At 46.1% G+C, this 14324-nt stretch overlaps 1 protein-coding gene across 7 annotated transcripts in view; it reads left to right on the forward strand.

The window, feature by feature from the left end:
- The first annotated feature begins 460 nt into the window (after nucleotides 1-460).
- Nucleotides 461-14324, forward strand: part of ERI3 (ERI1 exoribonuclease family member 3) — a 131217-nt gene continuing 117353 nt past the window's right edge. For 6 of the 7 annotated variants that reach the window (XM_061451424.1, XM_061451427.1, XM_061451428.1 and 3 more), the window contains exons 1-2: nucleotides 461-589; nucleotides 10197-10471. In XM_061451424.1, coding sequence (XP_061307408.1) covers nucleotides 10220-10471 — 252 coding nt within the window. In that variant the 5' untranslated portion in view covers nucleotides 461-589; nucleotides 10197-10219. The other variant, XM_061451425.1, reaches the window with a different exon arrangement.

The following is a 14324-nucleotide window of genomic DNA, read 5'->3' on the forward strand; positions in this document are numbered from 1 at the left end:
GATCATGTTCTGCATGAACACAGAAGATCTGGAAGCCGGTGACTGATGTCCAAGTTAAGGGAAGGCAAGACAGCCCCAGGCTTGGTGAGGGACCTGACTTTGACTTAATCAAATGAAGCAAGGAAACACCGGCCGGCACCAGCTGTGATTACTGCCGCAGCCCTACCCGGGCACCACGCAGACCAGCAGAGTTCTCAGCACCGGCAGCACTGACTTCCCAGGTGAAGTAATGGCATGAGTGCTGATGAGACCCGCTCCCGGTGCCTGCGTCACTCAGCAAGGGGATGGTGGCTTTCTCCGCTGCATCCAGTGTGAAAGGGGAGGCCGACGGGCTCCCACGGGGCCGGAGAAGCGCGACCCGGCGCGGCGCCGGCGTCGAGGCGCGGCCACGCGGGGAGGCAGGGCGAAGGGGCGGTGCGGCGGCGCCGAACTACAAACCCCAGTGTCCCCTGCGCGGCGGCGAGGGGTGTGCGCCTGCGCCGGGGGGCGCGGCGGAGAGGAAGCCCCGCCCCCGGCGGCGGCAGGCGGCGCTGCGGTTGGCCTGCGGCGCTGCCGCTCAGAACGGGGTCGGGGGTCAGAGTGCGCGGAGGTGAGTGGCGGTGTTGGGGACTCGTGGTGCGGAGTGTGTGCGGGGCGGGGGGGCAGCGCCGGCCCGGGGCGGCCCCCGCCGCGTGGGGGGGAACGGCCTCCACCGGGCAGGGGGCGGAGGCACGGCTGCGGCGGGGCCCGGCCGGCGCGGGGGCCCGGCAGGCCCGGTGGAGGCGTGGGGCCGCCGTGGCCCGGGGCGGGGGGTGGAGGCCTGGCCTGGAGGGGGGAGATGAGGGGGGCGCGGCCTGGCCTCTCCCCCGGGGTGGCGGGGCTTGCGCTGGGGCGGCGGCCCGGGCCCGGGAGCGTGGGGCTGGCAGCCGGGCTGCGGGCCGGGGCGGGGCGGTGCCGTGCCGTGCCGGGGGTGTGGGGAGGCCGGGGAGGGGGTGGCCCCGGCCCCAGGGGAGGGCACGGGGCGGTGGCGGGCAGGCGTGGTGGCACCTCGTCCGCTCGACGCCGAGACCCGGTTCCTCTGCGCCGGAGCGCAGGACTGCCGGGCCCTCCGTTCTCCAGGCTGTACTTCGGTGGAAGTGTGGAGAGCGGTGGTGGCAGCGGCCCCCCGAGCGCGAGCGGGATCCGTTGCTGTTGGGGCATGAGGAAGGGAGAATCGGCTCTGTACCCGGGGGGAGTAGGAGGCAGGAGCAATGGGGACTTTCATGTTGTTTGGGATGTGAAGGTTACTAGATGGCAGTGATGGGGGAATAAGAGATTTGGTTGGGGTTTCTTTCCTTTCTATTTTTTTACGCTGTGAGATTGAACTTGTCACTTGTCTTGGATCTTGAGACTGAAGTAAACTTGAGAAGGCTTAGAAGTGCAGGATCTATTTACTTGTTTTCTGACTGGCAGTAGGAATTTCTTTTCTTGCTACTGTACTGTTACAGGTGTTTCTTCTAAGCTGCTGTGCTGTTAACAGGTGTTCTTTCTAAACTCAGATGAATGAAAAGGTGTTGCCATTTACTCCTTACATTCTGTCTTTCGCAAGTCCTGCGTCTGGTGGTTTTACATGGTCATTGCTGGCCTGCTTGCTAATAAGTCTGGTATTTGTTTCATTACTTCTTTACTTGTCTGCTTTCCTTATGGAGCCTTTGGTTTCAGAAATGGGTGGATTGACAGCTCCTGCTTAGTCTGAACTCTTTATATTCAGTTGCAATGCAAGGGACCAGCAAGTGTTCAAATAGGCTAATGCTTGCACTGTGCCTTGGGAAGGATGAGGTGCACAGGACACCGGGCAGATGTATCTCAATGACACATGTCCCATCAGGTGCTGTTAGTTGTTTTAGGATTATATATATTTCTCTTTTTTTAATGGTAACTGCAATTTATTTTATCCTTTAGTTGCTGCTTGCAACATTGTAGCATCTTGTATCACTTGATGTTGAAAGCTGGTGGTTGAACTTGTGTTTCCAAGAATGGATTACTCTGAAGTGATGTGTTAGAAGTCAAGGTGCTCTTCAGCATCTACACTTGGGAAATTTGATTTCAGATGGTTTTGGTTCCTTTTTCAAGTACTGAATTCTGGCCTTTGTAACTGGCTTTTCATGTTAATTTATAGTGTGTTAATTTAATGCTTGTCTTGTTTCAAAGAGTGGCCCTTTCATGGTCCTTGTTCATCTCAAACTGGGGGTTTCCCTACACAAATGATGTGTTGGGGAATTTTGTGGGTGAGTTTGGGTTTTTTTTTTAAATTAGTGTGTGTAGGCAAACAGATTTGAGTGTTACCAAAATCCAAAAGGAGAAACCCATTAAAGCATTAAAAAGAAAATGCTTATGTGCTTGATGCTAAATAAAGAAGTCCTTGGATTCAGTATACGCTGATACGACCTGAAGTGTCTGCCCTGCAATTGAGAGATACCCGAAGTGAGTTTGATTCCTTTAGGACGCCCTATCACAGCTGTTTCAGTGCTTATCTTGTTTTGGTTTTGTTAACTTTGGTAGGCCGTGATTTTGTTTTCCTATTATTTTTTTTCCCCCATTTTGGAAGAGGCTTAAATGTGTGAGGCTTTTGCACTTGGCTGCCCAGTATCGATCCAGTAGCCACCTCCAGTGGAGGGCTGTGAGACTGTAGAGCACAGTGTGTTTATCACAAGTCTGTCCTTGGGTCTGAAGCATGTGTTTTTGCTGGAAATGGTCATCCTGAGTGTTTTCCTCCAGTCATGCTGAGCTAACATACCAGCATGGGACAATGGCACACAGGAGAGTGAGGGGAGAAGAGCACAAGCTGTGGCTCTCAAAGCGTAATCTAGAGCAGAGGCGCTGGCTGTTGCTGCTAGATACTATTTGACAACTTTTCTCTCCTCTAAGAGAAGTTACCTGTGCTGGGCAAATGCCAGCTGAGAAGCTGTATTCTCTCCAGGTACATTGTGCAGGTACTTTACTCTGACCCACTCCCTCCCTCCAAGAAAAGTTTGTTGTTGTTCTTTTTTAATTCAACTGCATATGTTGCAGTTGTTTGATTTTTGGGTTTTGTTTTGTTGGTTTTTTTTTTTTCTGTGGTTGAGTATTAGGCTCAACATCTTCCCTGGCTGGTTTTCCAGGCTCACTGAGACAGGGTTGTCTGGAAACCATGGGGCACCTTCTGGAAATGTTCCTCATTGTAGCTGCTACTCTGCTTGGAGCATTTGCTTGTCTACCAGGACAGAACTTTGGCAGAGTACAGCCTTTCTTTTAACACTTCCGGAATTCATTTGTGAAGATCAAAAGTGACCAGTGCATTGAGCAATGCAAGTAATGTCTCCCCAAATCCAGACTGAGATTCGTTTGACACTCTCAGGCGTTAACCTTCAAGTTCATTCTTCAGATAATGAAGGTGTGCGGTTGTAGAAGTAGTTGGAACAACTGTGGCATTCATGTGTATGAAGATCAAGTAATTATGCATGCTAGATTCCATTAAACAAAGGGTAGCCTGCTATGTCTCCTTTCCACTAAATTAGGCCAATATGTAATAGTAGCTTTTACTGACTAGAAGCGAAGCAGCTACAGATCTCTTACTTCTGGCACTGGGAGCTCTGCTGTGGATCAAGAGCACTGAAATGCTGTGAATCTCTGAACTTCCTCCAAAGAGCAGAGCTGGGAAAGTTTGAATGAAAACTAAGATGTGTTATCTTTCGACAGCGAATGGACTGACCATTGGAACGAGCTGTGTGAAGGTAGCGGGGAGCCTCCATGCTTGCTGCTGCAATTCAAGGCCAGAAACTTTTTCTGAAAGATACTAAAGCCTTTGGGCTCAATTCAGGAATGATGAAGTGGAAACTTTATGGCCAGCATTACATGAGGTTCAGACAGGATGGTCCAGTGGGCTTCTTGAGTTTGAGTTTTATGTGTTTATGCTGCTAAAGCTGAGATACCTTCTCCATTTCCTGCAAAGTGCCATGCCATCCCACATGTCTGTCCTGTTCTGAGTATGTGGCTTGGTGAGTGGCTGAGCCAACCAACAGCTCCCAGTGGCTCATATTCCGTCCACTTCTGCCAGTGTGAGCCCATCCTCTCCTTTGAGCTTTGGCACTCACCCAGCCTGTCCCTGAGCTGATTCATTCCACTAAACCAGCAGGAAATTATCTTGTTTTAATTGTGTTTTATTCTGGCTCCATTAGTCCTTTTATAGGTTCCTGAACTTGAGTCGTCATAGAAAGGGGCCAGACAAGCTCAGGAACTGGTGTAAAGTAATTAGCGGGAGAGTAAAACAGGGAGGGAAGGACAGGCCTGCCTCCTTTTGGCCTCCCAGAACTGTTGGCTTGGTTAACCCCATTTTGTGTAGCTTCACCCTGGCGCATTTTCTTATGGCTCCCATGCAGAAGCAGGAGACTAGACTAAAGGATTCTTGGTCTGATCCTCTGCAAATGGTCTTTTCCTTAATAACAAATCTGCTCTTCCACTGCAGCTTTCCAGTCTTTTTCTGTATGCATCTGTGTTGTTGCTTCTTTGGTTTAATTTTTGTTTCTTTCCTTTACATTTCCTCTAAGTGACCAGTCCTTTACTTTGTGGAACTTCTTTAGACTCCAACTTACACCCAATTAGCTATACACAATTACTCTTGGAGAAGGTTTAAAAATACACAGCAAAGCCTGTCTTAGGAGACCAGTCACAAAAAAATGGATTGCTTAGCAGAGGTGGTCTAATAAAATCGGAGTGGAATTGTACTGTGCATCTTTGGGACAGCTTCTAGTTGGTCTGTTTGGGTGAGTTCACGTGTGGAAGTCTCGTGTTTCACTGTGTTGTCAAGTGAACTGAGATGTGTTTGTTTCCCAGCCTCATAGGGTGCCATAGCCCCAGGAAGTGCTTCCCTAACTAATCAGCGCCTTCTTCGCTCATTGTGATCTCACAAGCCATCGCGTCTGTGGTGTCACAATGGAAGAGATTCTGGTGCTGTGACATAGCTGACATATCTGGTGGTGCCTGTGACATATCAGCCAAGGAATGCAGCGGGAAGAATGAGCTCAAGAACGGGACAGACCTTCCTTAACCCAAGAGTGCCCTCCATCCTTTAGTCTACCCTTTCTGTGTTTGCTTATCTCCTCTATAATGGCCCATATAGAGGGAAGCCGATGCCTATATAGAGTGAATTGGGTTTTTTTAATTGAACTACCAAGATGCAGGTACCTCCTAGATGAGTGGTTGCCTGACTTTGTTCCTGTAACCCTCATCCTTCTTTGCTCTTACTCTCACTTGTTGTATTGCATCTAATTTTAGACTGTAAGTTCTTGAGAACAGGGACCTCTTCATCTGTAGTGGGAAGAGGCTGGGTATGATTGTGGAGTGCTGTAAAAACAAAATGATTGATGCCAAGTTGTATCTGAGCTGAGTAATAATGGGACAGCATATAGGCATCCTGTGGCAATGCTTGGGAAAATTCTGTTATGCATTTTCCAAAACACAGGCTTGGTTGTCTAGCAGGACCGGAGACAAACCCAGCCAAAAGTGAAGGGAGTGTAATCATAAAGTGTACTGGATTCATGTTCAGGGGTTGATACCATGAGGCTAATGAAGTAAAGAAGCAAATTTACCTGTCTAAAACTATGTGGCATTATTAAAATGGTTCTGAAAGCTTTGTGTTTTGTTGTTTGTTTTACTTTGTGTATTTTTTCTGGTTTTGTTTTGTTGGTTTTTTTCCAGGTTTGGATCATAAGAGTGGAATAAGCTGCTTTTGGTCATAGGCTCTTGTTTCCTGCTTTGCAGGCTAGCCAGGTGCTGTCATTTTTGGACTGTTGTTCATATAATGAAATACTTGGGTTTGGCTTAAGATTGATTAAAAAAAAAACTATATGGAGTTATCTCTATTGTTCTTCAGTTAAATCTTCGCACAACTGAAATATGGGCTCACATTTGACCTCTGAGTATGCATTTGAACAGCTACCAAGAGGGAAGTTTGTTATACTCTGTTCCAGGTGTTCCTAAATGTATCCAGTTTTGTTCTACAAAAAGCGTCTTTATTACCCTATCTTTTTACCTTTTATATTTATAATTTAATAAAACGAGACACTATAATTGAATAAAGTAAGAAAAACCTGACTTACGTTTTGGATTGGTTTTGGCTGCTCTAGCCTTAAGGTTAGTTGTCTGTAAGGACCAGGAGTCACAGCTGCCCCTACCCAGGCTTTTCACAGGGATTAAAAGGAAGCATGAAACTCCCAAAGCGTGGTTGCTTTATTTTTTAATTTGTTTGTCTTGTCCTTTAGATCGGTATGGGGAATTTTTTGTTTTTTAATATCTTAAAGGGCCATATTGCTATAACAAAGTAATTCATGTGTAAATGGAGGTACCAACCTGAACTGAGGTGTTGGTCTTCTTGCCTCCACTCCACGTCAGCTTATCAAACCGGACAGTGGAGGGGAGTATTTTGGGGTTGAAGGCAAGCTGTTAAAGTCATGCCTTCTCTTACTGCTGGGTACTTTAATTAGATGTGGTTGTAGAAGGTAAATATGATGTTATATGCAAAAAGCCCATTAGCTCAAGTTCATAGGCTAATTCATCTCTCCATTGATGGATTTGAATCCTCTGCACGTCGTGCACATCTCTGTGGCTCTAGGGCTGCCCTGCAGGTAGGAGAGAGCACTTTCAGTGCCCTGCTGGCTTTTGTCACCAGCATTCTCCACGTGGCAGGAGTTCCTTGCCCCTTGTGGTCCCCCCTAAGCAGCTTCCCCAGTGGGAAGCCTGGAGCATGATGGCTGCCAGTGCAGATTTTCTGCTTCATACTTGGTGGGCTCCCTCGGGAGCTGGTGGCTGCAGCTGGCACTTGCCTTTCTCTTGGCTTTCCTCACTTGCTGGTGGTCAAACTGTCATGATTTGGTATCATGTTGTCGAACCACCAAACAAGCAAGAACTGTGGTCAGCCTGAGCTTGGCTTGTTCCCTGCAGGTAACTGATTGCCAGATCAGATGTTTTTTCTAATGACTTAAAGACAGTTGTTGATTAGATGATGTCACGTGTGGCACATGCTGCTATACAGCACATAACACAGACTTTATCTTCCAGCTGAAACCCACCACACATGGCTGTTTCCCATGTTATTGGGTGTTGCACATATAAAGTGCTGTCACATTTTCCTCGGTCTGTGTGCAATCTGTCAAAATAATTCCTGAGGTCCAGCCTCAGTTCGTGGTCCCATTATGTTTCATATGTATCTGTGTAAGGAATCGGAGCTGTGTGATACGAAATATTAACCTAGTAGTGCTGAATGCCAGATGTGACAGCTTGCCCTGAGATTATAATCTGATCCTGTGTGTGTAAGAAATATATGTGGTGTTTTACATAGGCTTGGAAATGGAATCACTGAACATGTGGATTTATATGGGTAGAGCTGGGTTTCTAATTTTTGAAGCTGCATTGCTTGCATTGTTGTCTGTTGGAAAAAATACAGGATAATTATGAGTGCTTTGCATTGTCATAGCAGTTATAAATGCTTTACGTGACTTCTAATAAAGTCTGTTTGCTCACCAGCGATCTCATGCTCTGACCTTGCCAAAGAAGATGATGTGAGGTCTTCCCAGGGCACCTAGAACAGTGTCTGGGTAAACATGCAGTTCAAACTTCATTTGGCTGAAGGTGCAGAGTTTGGAGTGGGGTTGCCCTTATTTGTATGCCATCTGTGTAGGGGAATCAGCATGCAATACCCCACTCATGCACCTTTGGTTGGAGCATTGCTCCCTCTGCTACAGAGGAGAACAGGGAGGGAGCCTGATCCTGTCGTTGGACATGGACCACCTGTGGAAGCTGTTAATGTAAACAGGCACTAGATGTTGGCCGTTATTTCCCTGTGCTGATGTCCCATGGTACCTGTGGGACACAGGCCTGCTGGGATCTGGAGTGGTGCTGCCATGGCTGCATGGTGCCGTGCCTGAATCCTGCCCAGATGGCTGTTTTACTTTTGCTGTGTAGCTCAGTGGCTTGGGAACCGCTGCACTACTGTGCGTGGTGTGGCCAGCCCGAAGATTTGTGGGGTTCATGTCTGATGTCCTGGTCTTGCCGGTTGAGATAAATTAGAGAGGTACTGATCTTGCTGCACGTGGGTGGATTATATATGTTTTACTGCCTGTGTTTGATATAGGGGTTGGAGCCTGCCTCCCTCCCCCACTCCAACTGTGTGTTTTACTTTATGCAGTAGGCTAAAGACCAGGTTTTACTGCAACTAACTTACAAGCTGCTTTGTTCTGAGATGTTATGTTTGCTGTCATGTGCCTTCAGATTCATAGCCGGTAGTTTGAAGGTTTAAAGCATGTATATCTTAAATATTTCTTATCTGATAAAGTATGTATATTATCTGGGGCAGGTTAGAAGTGAATATAACTTCTATTTGGCTGTGATGCTTTATTAATGACAGTAAAAGCAGTAGGTGGAAAAGCAATAAGTAGAACTGAGCCCCTTTAAGATAAAGACAATGTTGGGCTCTTCGTTATGGTTTTGTAACTTGGGTTTTCAGTTTTCCAGGTTCCTGCTGCCTGACACACTGCTTTAAGAAAGCACGCACCCCCCAGAATGTGAAAGCCACAAGGTGGGGATGTATTTATGCTATGGAATTGGCAGCGTGGGCATTGGCTCAGTCTTAAACGTCTCATCTCCTCTGATTTTTGCCTTTCACTCGAAACCTTGGAAAGGGAAGGTTACCAAATGCATGTTTACTCGAGGCACACAGCGTGCTCAGCCGCAATTATCTCCTAATCTGGTCCTTTCGAGTTTCTCTGGTCTCGCAGGTAAATACAGATTTAGCCGTTATTCAAGGCATATTATTTACCTCATTAAGTGTGTGTTTTGGCACGTGCATTATTTACCTGACGGACTAACGGATGGGAGAGAGCAAACGCAGTCTTTTGTGCAAACAGCCACTTTGTTCACAGGCAATGATGAGTCCTCTGTTTTGCCTTGCCCATTTCGGTTCCGTCTCTCATAGCAGGCACTTTCAGCCCTTCGCAGTGGTGCCAACAGCGAGTGCAGACACAGGGAGGACTCAGAAGCCAAGCGGGCAGGTGGCACATGGTGGGATGGAGGTCTTGCCCAGAGCCTTGGGCAATAGGACCAACCATGAGGGTGGAGGGATGGATTTAAATCTCTATATGGCAAGGTGTGCGTATATATATGTACATACACAGAGGGGTGCTTCTATCCTTGTTCAAGAAGATTGTGTTGTTGCAGGTTACCTGTTTTGCTGTCAGTCACTGTACCCAGCTATGTAACACCTCTGTGAGTTGGGCTTGAACTCTCATCCGATAAATCTGTTAACAGCCCTGAGGCTGACCTGCCTTGGGCAGTGACAGTCCTGTTGAGTTTTTCCTGGAATGTCTTAAAAGAAAAAGCATGGGGGAATCCAGGGAGTCTCACATGGATAATGTATTTTATTACATAGCGTTTGTTAAATAGAAGCATCAGAAGGTGATAGCCGGCTGAGCTATTTCTTTGGGAGGGAGCCTGTAACCTTATAGAGTCTTGCTTGTATTTAGAGTTCCTGAAGTCCTGAGCTACCTGAAGGAAGAAATTGAGTGTAGCACAAGAATCACATCTCTGAGAAACCTCATACCCAGAGCAAATGAGTATTTCCCCTGGGGAGGAGCCTTCCAGCCACCAGATGCATGGATTTGTAATGGAAATGGGAGGTTTTGGTGCAACTAAACAGGTGTTTCAAGGCCAAGCTGTCTGGATGGGTTGTAGTGCTGATATATGTATTGTTGTATTGAATTCCTACCATATATCAAAAGTATATGAAAAGACAAAAAACCTCCTTAGAATCATAGAATGGTTGGGGTTAGAAGAGACCTCTGGAGATCATCTGTTTCAGTGGGGTTTAGAACAGATTTTCTATGTTTTGCGTGGTTTGTGTTGTGTTCTGCTATGATAAGGTTCAGCAAGGGGTTGCAGCCTGGTGCCTGGAGCCATGACTGTTGTGTGTCTCTTAGTTCTTAATTTAGAGCTGTTGCAGTGGTTAACTTCCAGTTGCCTGTATTCTGGACACCTTGAGCTCAGTCCAGATGTCATCTGTTGTGTTTAGAGCAGGGTACTGTTATTTCAGGTTTCCAATGCTGGAACCTCCACTGGGAAGCAAGAGGAAATCACTGTCAGAGGACAGTAGAGAGATGCTAACAGAGATGAGATGTACGTCTGCATTAGTAACGTGAGTCTCTCTTCAGTTTCAGATGCCTCTGGATGTTCAATGATAGCACTCCTCCATACTGGAGCAGCAAAGTTTCCCCAAAACTTACTTTCAAGGGCAAGACAAGCTGTGTACTCCCTCCTCCCAGCTGGTGTTCTCAAAGAGTACAGCTCCATCATAAGCAGGAAACTGGCGTCCCACGGCTTTGGAGCTTGCATGGCAGCAATGTCATCCTTCCCTCCACAGAGATATCACTACTTCCTAGTGCTGGATTTTGAGGCTACATGTGATAAACCACAGATTCATCCTCAGGTAAATAGTCAATCCTGTTAATTACCCTCTTGCAGGTTGCTGCTGCTGTTCTGAGAGGTGGAAGGAAAACGCACAGTGCTGGCTCACTCATTTTCTCTGGTTTGTCTCACCTTTCTGTTGCTGGTCCTCCAGAGCTCTTGCCAGTTACTTGCTCTCTCAGGAGCAATGCCAAGACTGTTTAGTGGGAATGAAATGAAGGAGCCGGTTTTCCATTGAGGAAGTAACAACTCACATGTAACTGAAACCATCGCTTAAGTCATCTTATGAGATTCTTGTCATCTGCCTGCACGAGGGGGAGAGTAAGAATTTTTTGGCTGGGAACCTGCATTAGTAGTGTACTCATGGCAACCTTGTTTGATTCTGCAAGGAAAAAGGCTGTTGGTAGCCAAAAGCTTTAGGACAAGAATAGTCTGAATGATATATGTGCAACATAATGGTGTTTCTGAGTAGAGAAGAACAATATTTTGGAGCTGTCTGATTTTGCTGCAGTTATCTTGCGTGCATGTTAACTCTGGATTGTAATGAGACAAGAGTTCAGCTTCAGAGAGATTTTGCAGTGACTTACCACTTGAGACGTATAGAGATCCAGATGAAGTACAGTACAGTGTATTAGTAAATATATTTTCAGTTGTCAGCCGGATGGGCCTAGGTTTTCCATTTAAATTAGAAAACTGCTAAAAAGGGGTAAAAAAAACCTAAATCCCAAACAACTAACATTGGGTTAGTAACAAATAAACAGGATTTCTGAGTCTCTAAAATGAACTTGGATTTCTCGTCCTCATCTGCCAAGCAATTGGCCTTGTATATACTGAATTCTGAGTGGTTTTTGTGTGTTCATATCTCTGGTTTCCCTTGCACTTGTTGAAGGGATGCTGTAAGTCAGGGTCAAATTTGATTCTTCTAATCCCCAGAAGTGCCCTGGTGAGTGCCACCTGCCTCTTGTGTTTCTTGGAAAATGAACAGCAAATTCCCTGCTCTTTTGCTAGGTCTTTGTGAGAGGCTGTTGTGGTTGTGCATCCAGTTCTGCTAGCAAGGTCTTAACTGCTCTCCAAGTGAGATGTCAGGCTATTTCCTGCACGCTCTGCCTCGGGTGCACGGACCTGTCAAAGCTGTAAATTGGATCTACCTTGTCCCTTTGGATATGGGCTTGGTCTGTGCACATTTTGATGCAAAACCATGATGCATGTGGAGGTAGTTTACAGCTGGCAGTAAAAAGGAGCATGAGTGGAATATGATTGCTACTGTTTTAAGGAGCTTTGTCCCCAAGTCCTTGCCAGGGAAAGTAACGGTCTGGGCCAATGCAGATACGCTATATATTTTGTTGGTGAGATAGCACCTTTAACGTGGAGATGTTCTTCAGCATTGTTTTTCTAGTCTGCTGTGTTTATTGCCTGTCTGTATCACATCATGTGTGGAAAGGGTCGTCCGTTCTTCACATCCTCACCAGCAAATTAGACAAATAAAGAAATGGCTCTTGCTACATGGGAATCAGTGTAGCTGCAAAGGCAGAAGACAGCTGCCAGAATTGGGCAACTTCATAAAATAAGACTTTAGTTGATGCCCCTACCTACATCTTACTTACCTTTTTGCTGACCAGCATGTTCTCTTCACTGCTGGGCTGTATGTTATAGTGGGCAAACTGCCATGTATTTCAGTGATATTTTGTGCAGGGTTTTAGTGGCAGGTTTTTTCACTGAAGCAGTGGCAGACAGGTTTTGGAGGTTTGGTCTGAGGACACACCTGGGACCTAGGAATGGTCAGGTTCTGATCTTCACCATGATCCTGATCCTTTTTCTGCTTTTAATACCTGAAAATAGAAGTCTAGATCAATGAAATTCAAATGCATTGGAATTTGACAAGGAGGCTGCATATACAGAGCTAAGCTGTGATCCAGGTTACATTAGTGGGGTAGGCATATCTAAACTTAGCCAGCTCAGCCTAAAAGTCTTACAGAGTGCACTTGTCACCGTGCAGCACATTTCACATTTCTCGCTAACTGCTCTTCAAACTATTCTGGCTTCTTACCAGAAACAACTGGGAAGAGCTGTCCTTTCATCTACACCAAGGTGTGCAACTGCCACGTCTGCTTCCCCTCACGCTCTTCTGCTCGCTAGCATTATCCCTGGGGAAATTCTTCATGCTCATTCGGGAGCCCGGATGACTCCTTTATTTCATTCCTTTTCATGCTGCCCAATCCCTATTGAAGGTCTGGTGGTATGGCCCCCATAATGGGGATCAAGGAGGGTCAAGGGCAGTGGTGTTCCCCTGGGAAGCAATGATCACTGCCTCTCGCTGCCCATACTGCTTTACCCATGGTCTCGTTCCCAAGGCAGGGACAACTGAATGATGTGTCTCTGTTCCTGAGATGCAGTGATTTATAGACTCACCTTGTAATGGGAGTGGATGTTGATTTCCACCAAATATAGGCTGTAGCAACAGATGTGCAGTCCCTGCTGAACTCCCTGCTCAGAGTGAGTAGATGTGTGATAGGCAAGCTGCCTTGGGAGCCATAGCCTAGGCTCAGAACATCCCAGGAGGGAATGTTGTCCCTGAAATCACTAACCTGCTCCAGGAGGAGTCTGGGAAGCAGACTGTGAGGTATCTTCTGTGTGTTTCACAAGCAGTGCTCTGTGGAGCCTGTATCACAGCAATCCTATGCCAGGATGGGAATGCAGAAGGTGGCTCACACAAGTGACGGAGAATGTCAAAATCTTACCCAGAGGCGGATAATGGAGATGTGCCTGCCTCTTCTATCTAGACATCCCCCTGTAGCAGCTTTCTTCTTGTGTGGTTTTTGTGTGGCTGTTAAGCTCAGTACATTAGAAATCACCTGCCAAAACCTTTATTAAGGATGATCATGAATTGCTGAAAAGTAGAAGAAATTCAGGCTTGTTTCCCATGGCAACTTTAACTCTGCACTCTTGTGCATAAGTATTACAGTGGAATATTAATCTGCAATTACCTGTCTTCATGCAGCTTAGGCTTGGGTGTAGTTTTAAATACCCAGTTCTCAATTCAGCTTCTTACAATGTTGTTTCAAGAGAAATGCCATTAAAACTGCACGTAACAGTGACTTAAAGTCTGTCTTTTTACTAAAAATAAGTAAAGTAATATATATATTTATCATCTTCTTGCCAATTATGGCTGTTGATATGCCATTCTTATGTCAGAATGCTTTAAGTTCTAGAGTGACAGGAAACAGTTCATGTAAAAGCTGCTTCAGGTGGGTTTTTCTGTTTGTGTTAATTTTTTGAACAATCTTTTGAAAAAACTTTTTGAGGCTTGTAGCTAATTCCTCTCAACAGTAAAAATCTTGCTAAAAGAACATGAATATCCATAGCTCAGCGTCCTACAAGATGCATCTGAAATTAAAGAGATGCTGTTCTTTTTTAATCATGTTTTCCATGTGTCACATGCTTTACTGCAGTTCTCTTGGGCTGTTGTGAAATCTTATTTTGACCAATATGGAGAATAATGTCTTTATTTTAAAAGATGTGGAGAGAAGACCAGTGTTTAAGAGAGGCTTCTGCAGGGTTTGGGGCACCAGGTGCAGTGTAACCCTCAAAAGCTGCATTCTCTGTGGCAGTCATTTTGCCTTGGATACGTCCCTTATTCTTCTAGTAAGTGGGGACAACCTAGCTGTGACCCATATGAATCTGACAGGGCAGTTTATGGCTTCAGGCAACAGAATTAGCTGTATTTATTTAAAGCCCGATGAGCTAGAGAACACGAACAGTTACTGAACCCAGATCTCCTGGAGAGTGCAACCAGGAGACCACCAGGAAAGACGTCTGATGTATGAAAAAAAAGTATTCAAAGCCATTTCTTATTTAGAGATACAAACCCAGCATTA

This window comes from Pezoporus flaviventris, unplaced genomic scaffold, assembly GCF_033815535.1.
Source record: "Pezoporus flaviventris isolate CSIRO_AGI_PZ_B2104156 unplaced genomic scaffold, CSIRO_AGI_Pfla_v1 ptg000013l, whole genome shotgun sequence".
Taxonomy (NCBI): domain Eukaryota; kingdom Metazoa; phylum Chordata; class Aves; order Psittaciformes; family Psittacidae; genus Pezoporus; species Pezoporus flaviventris.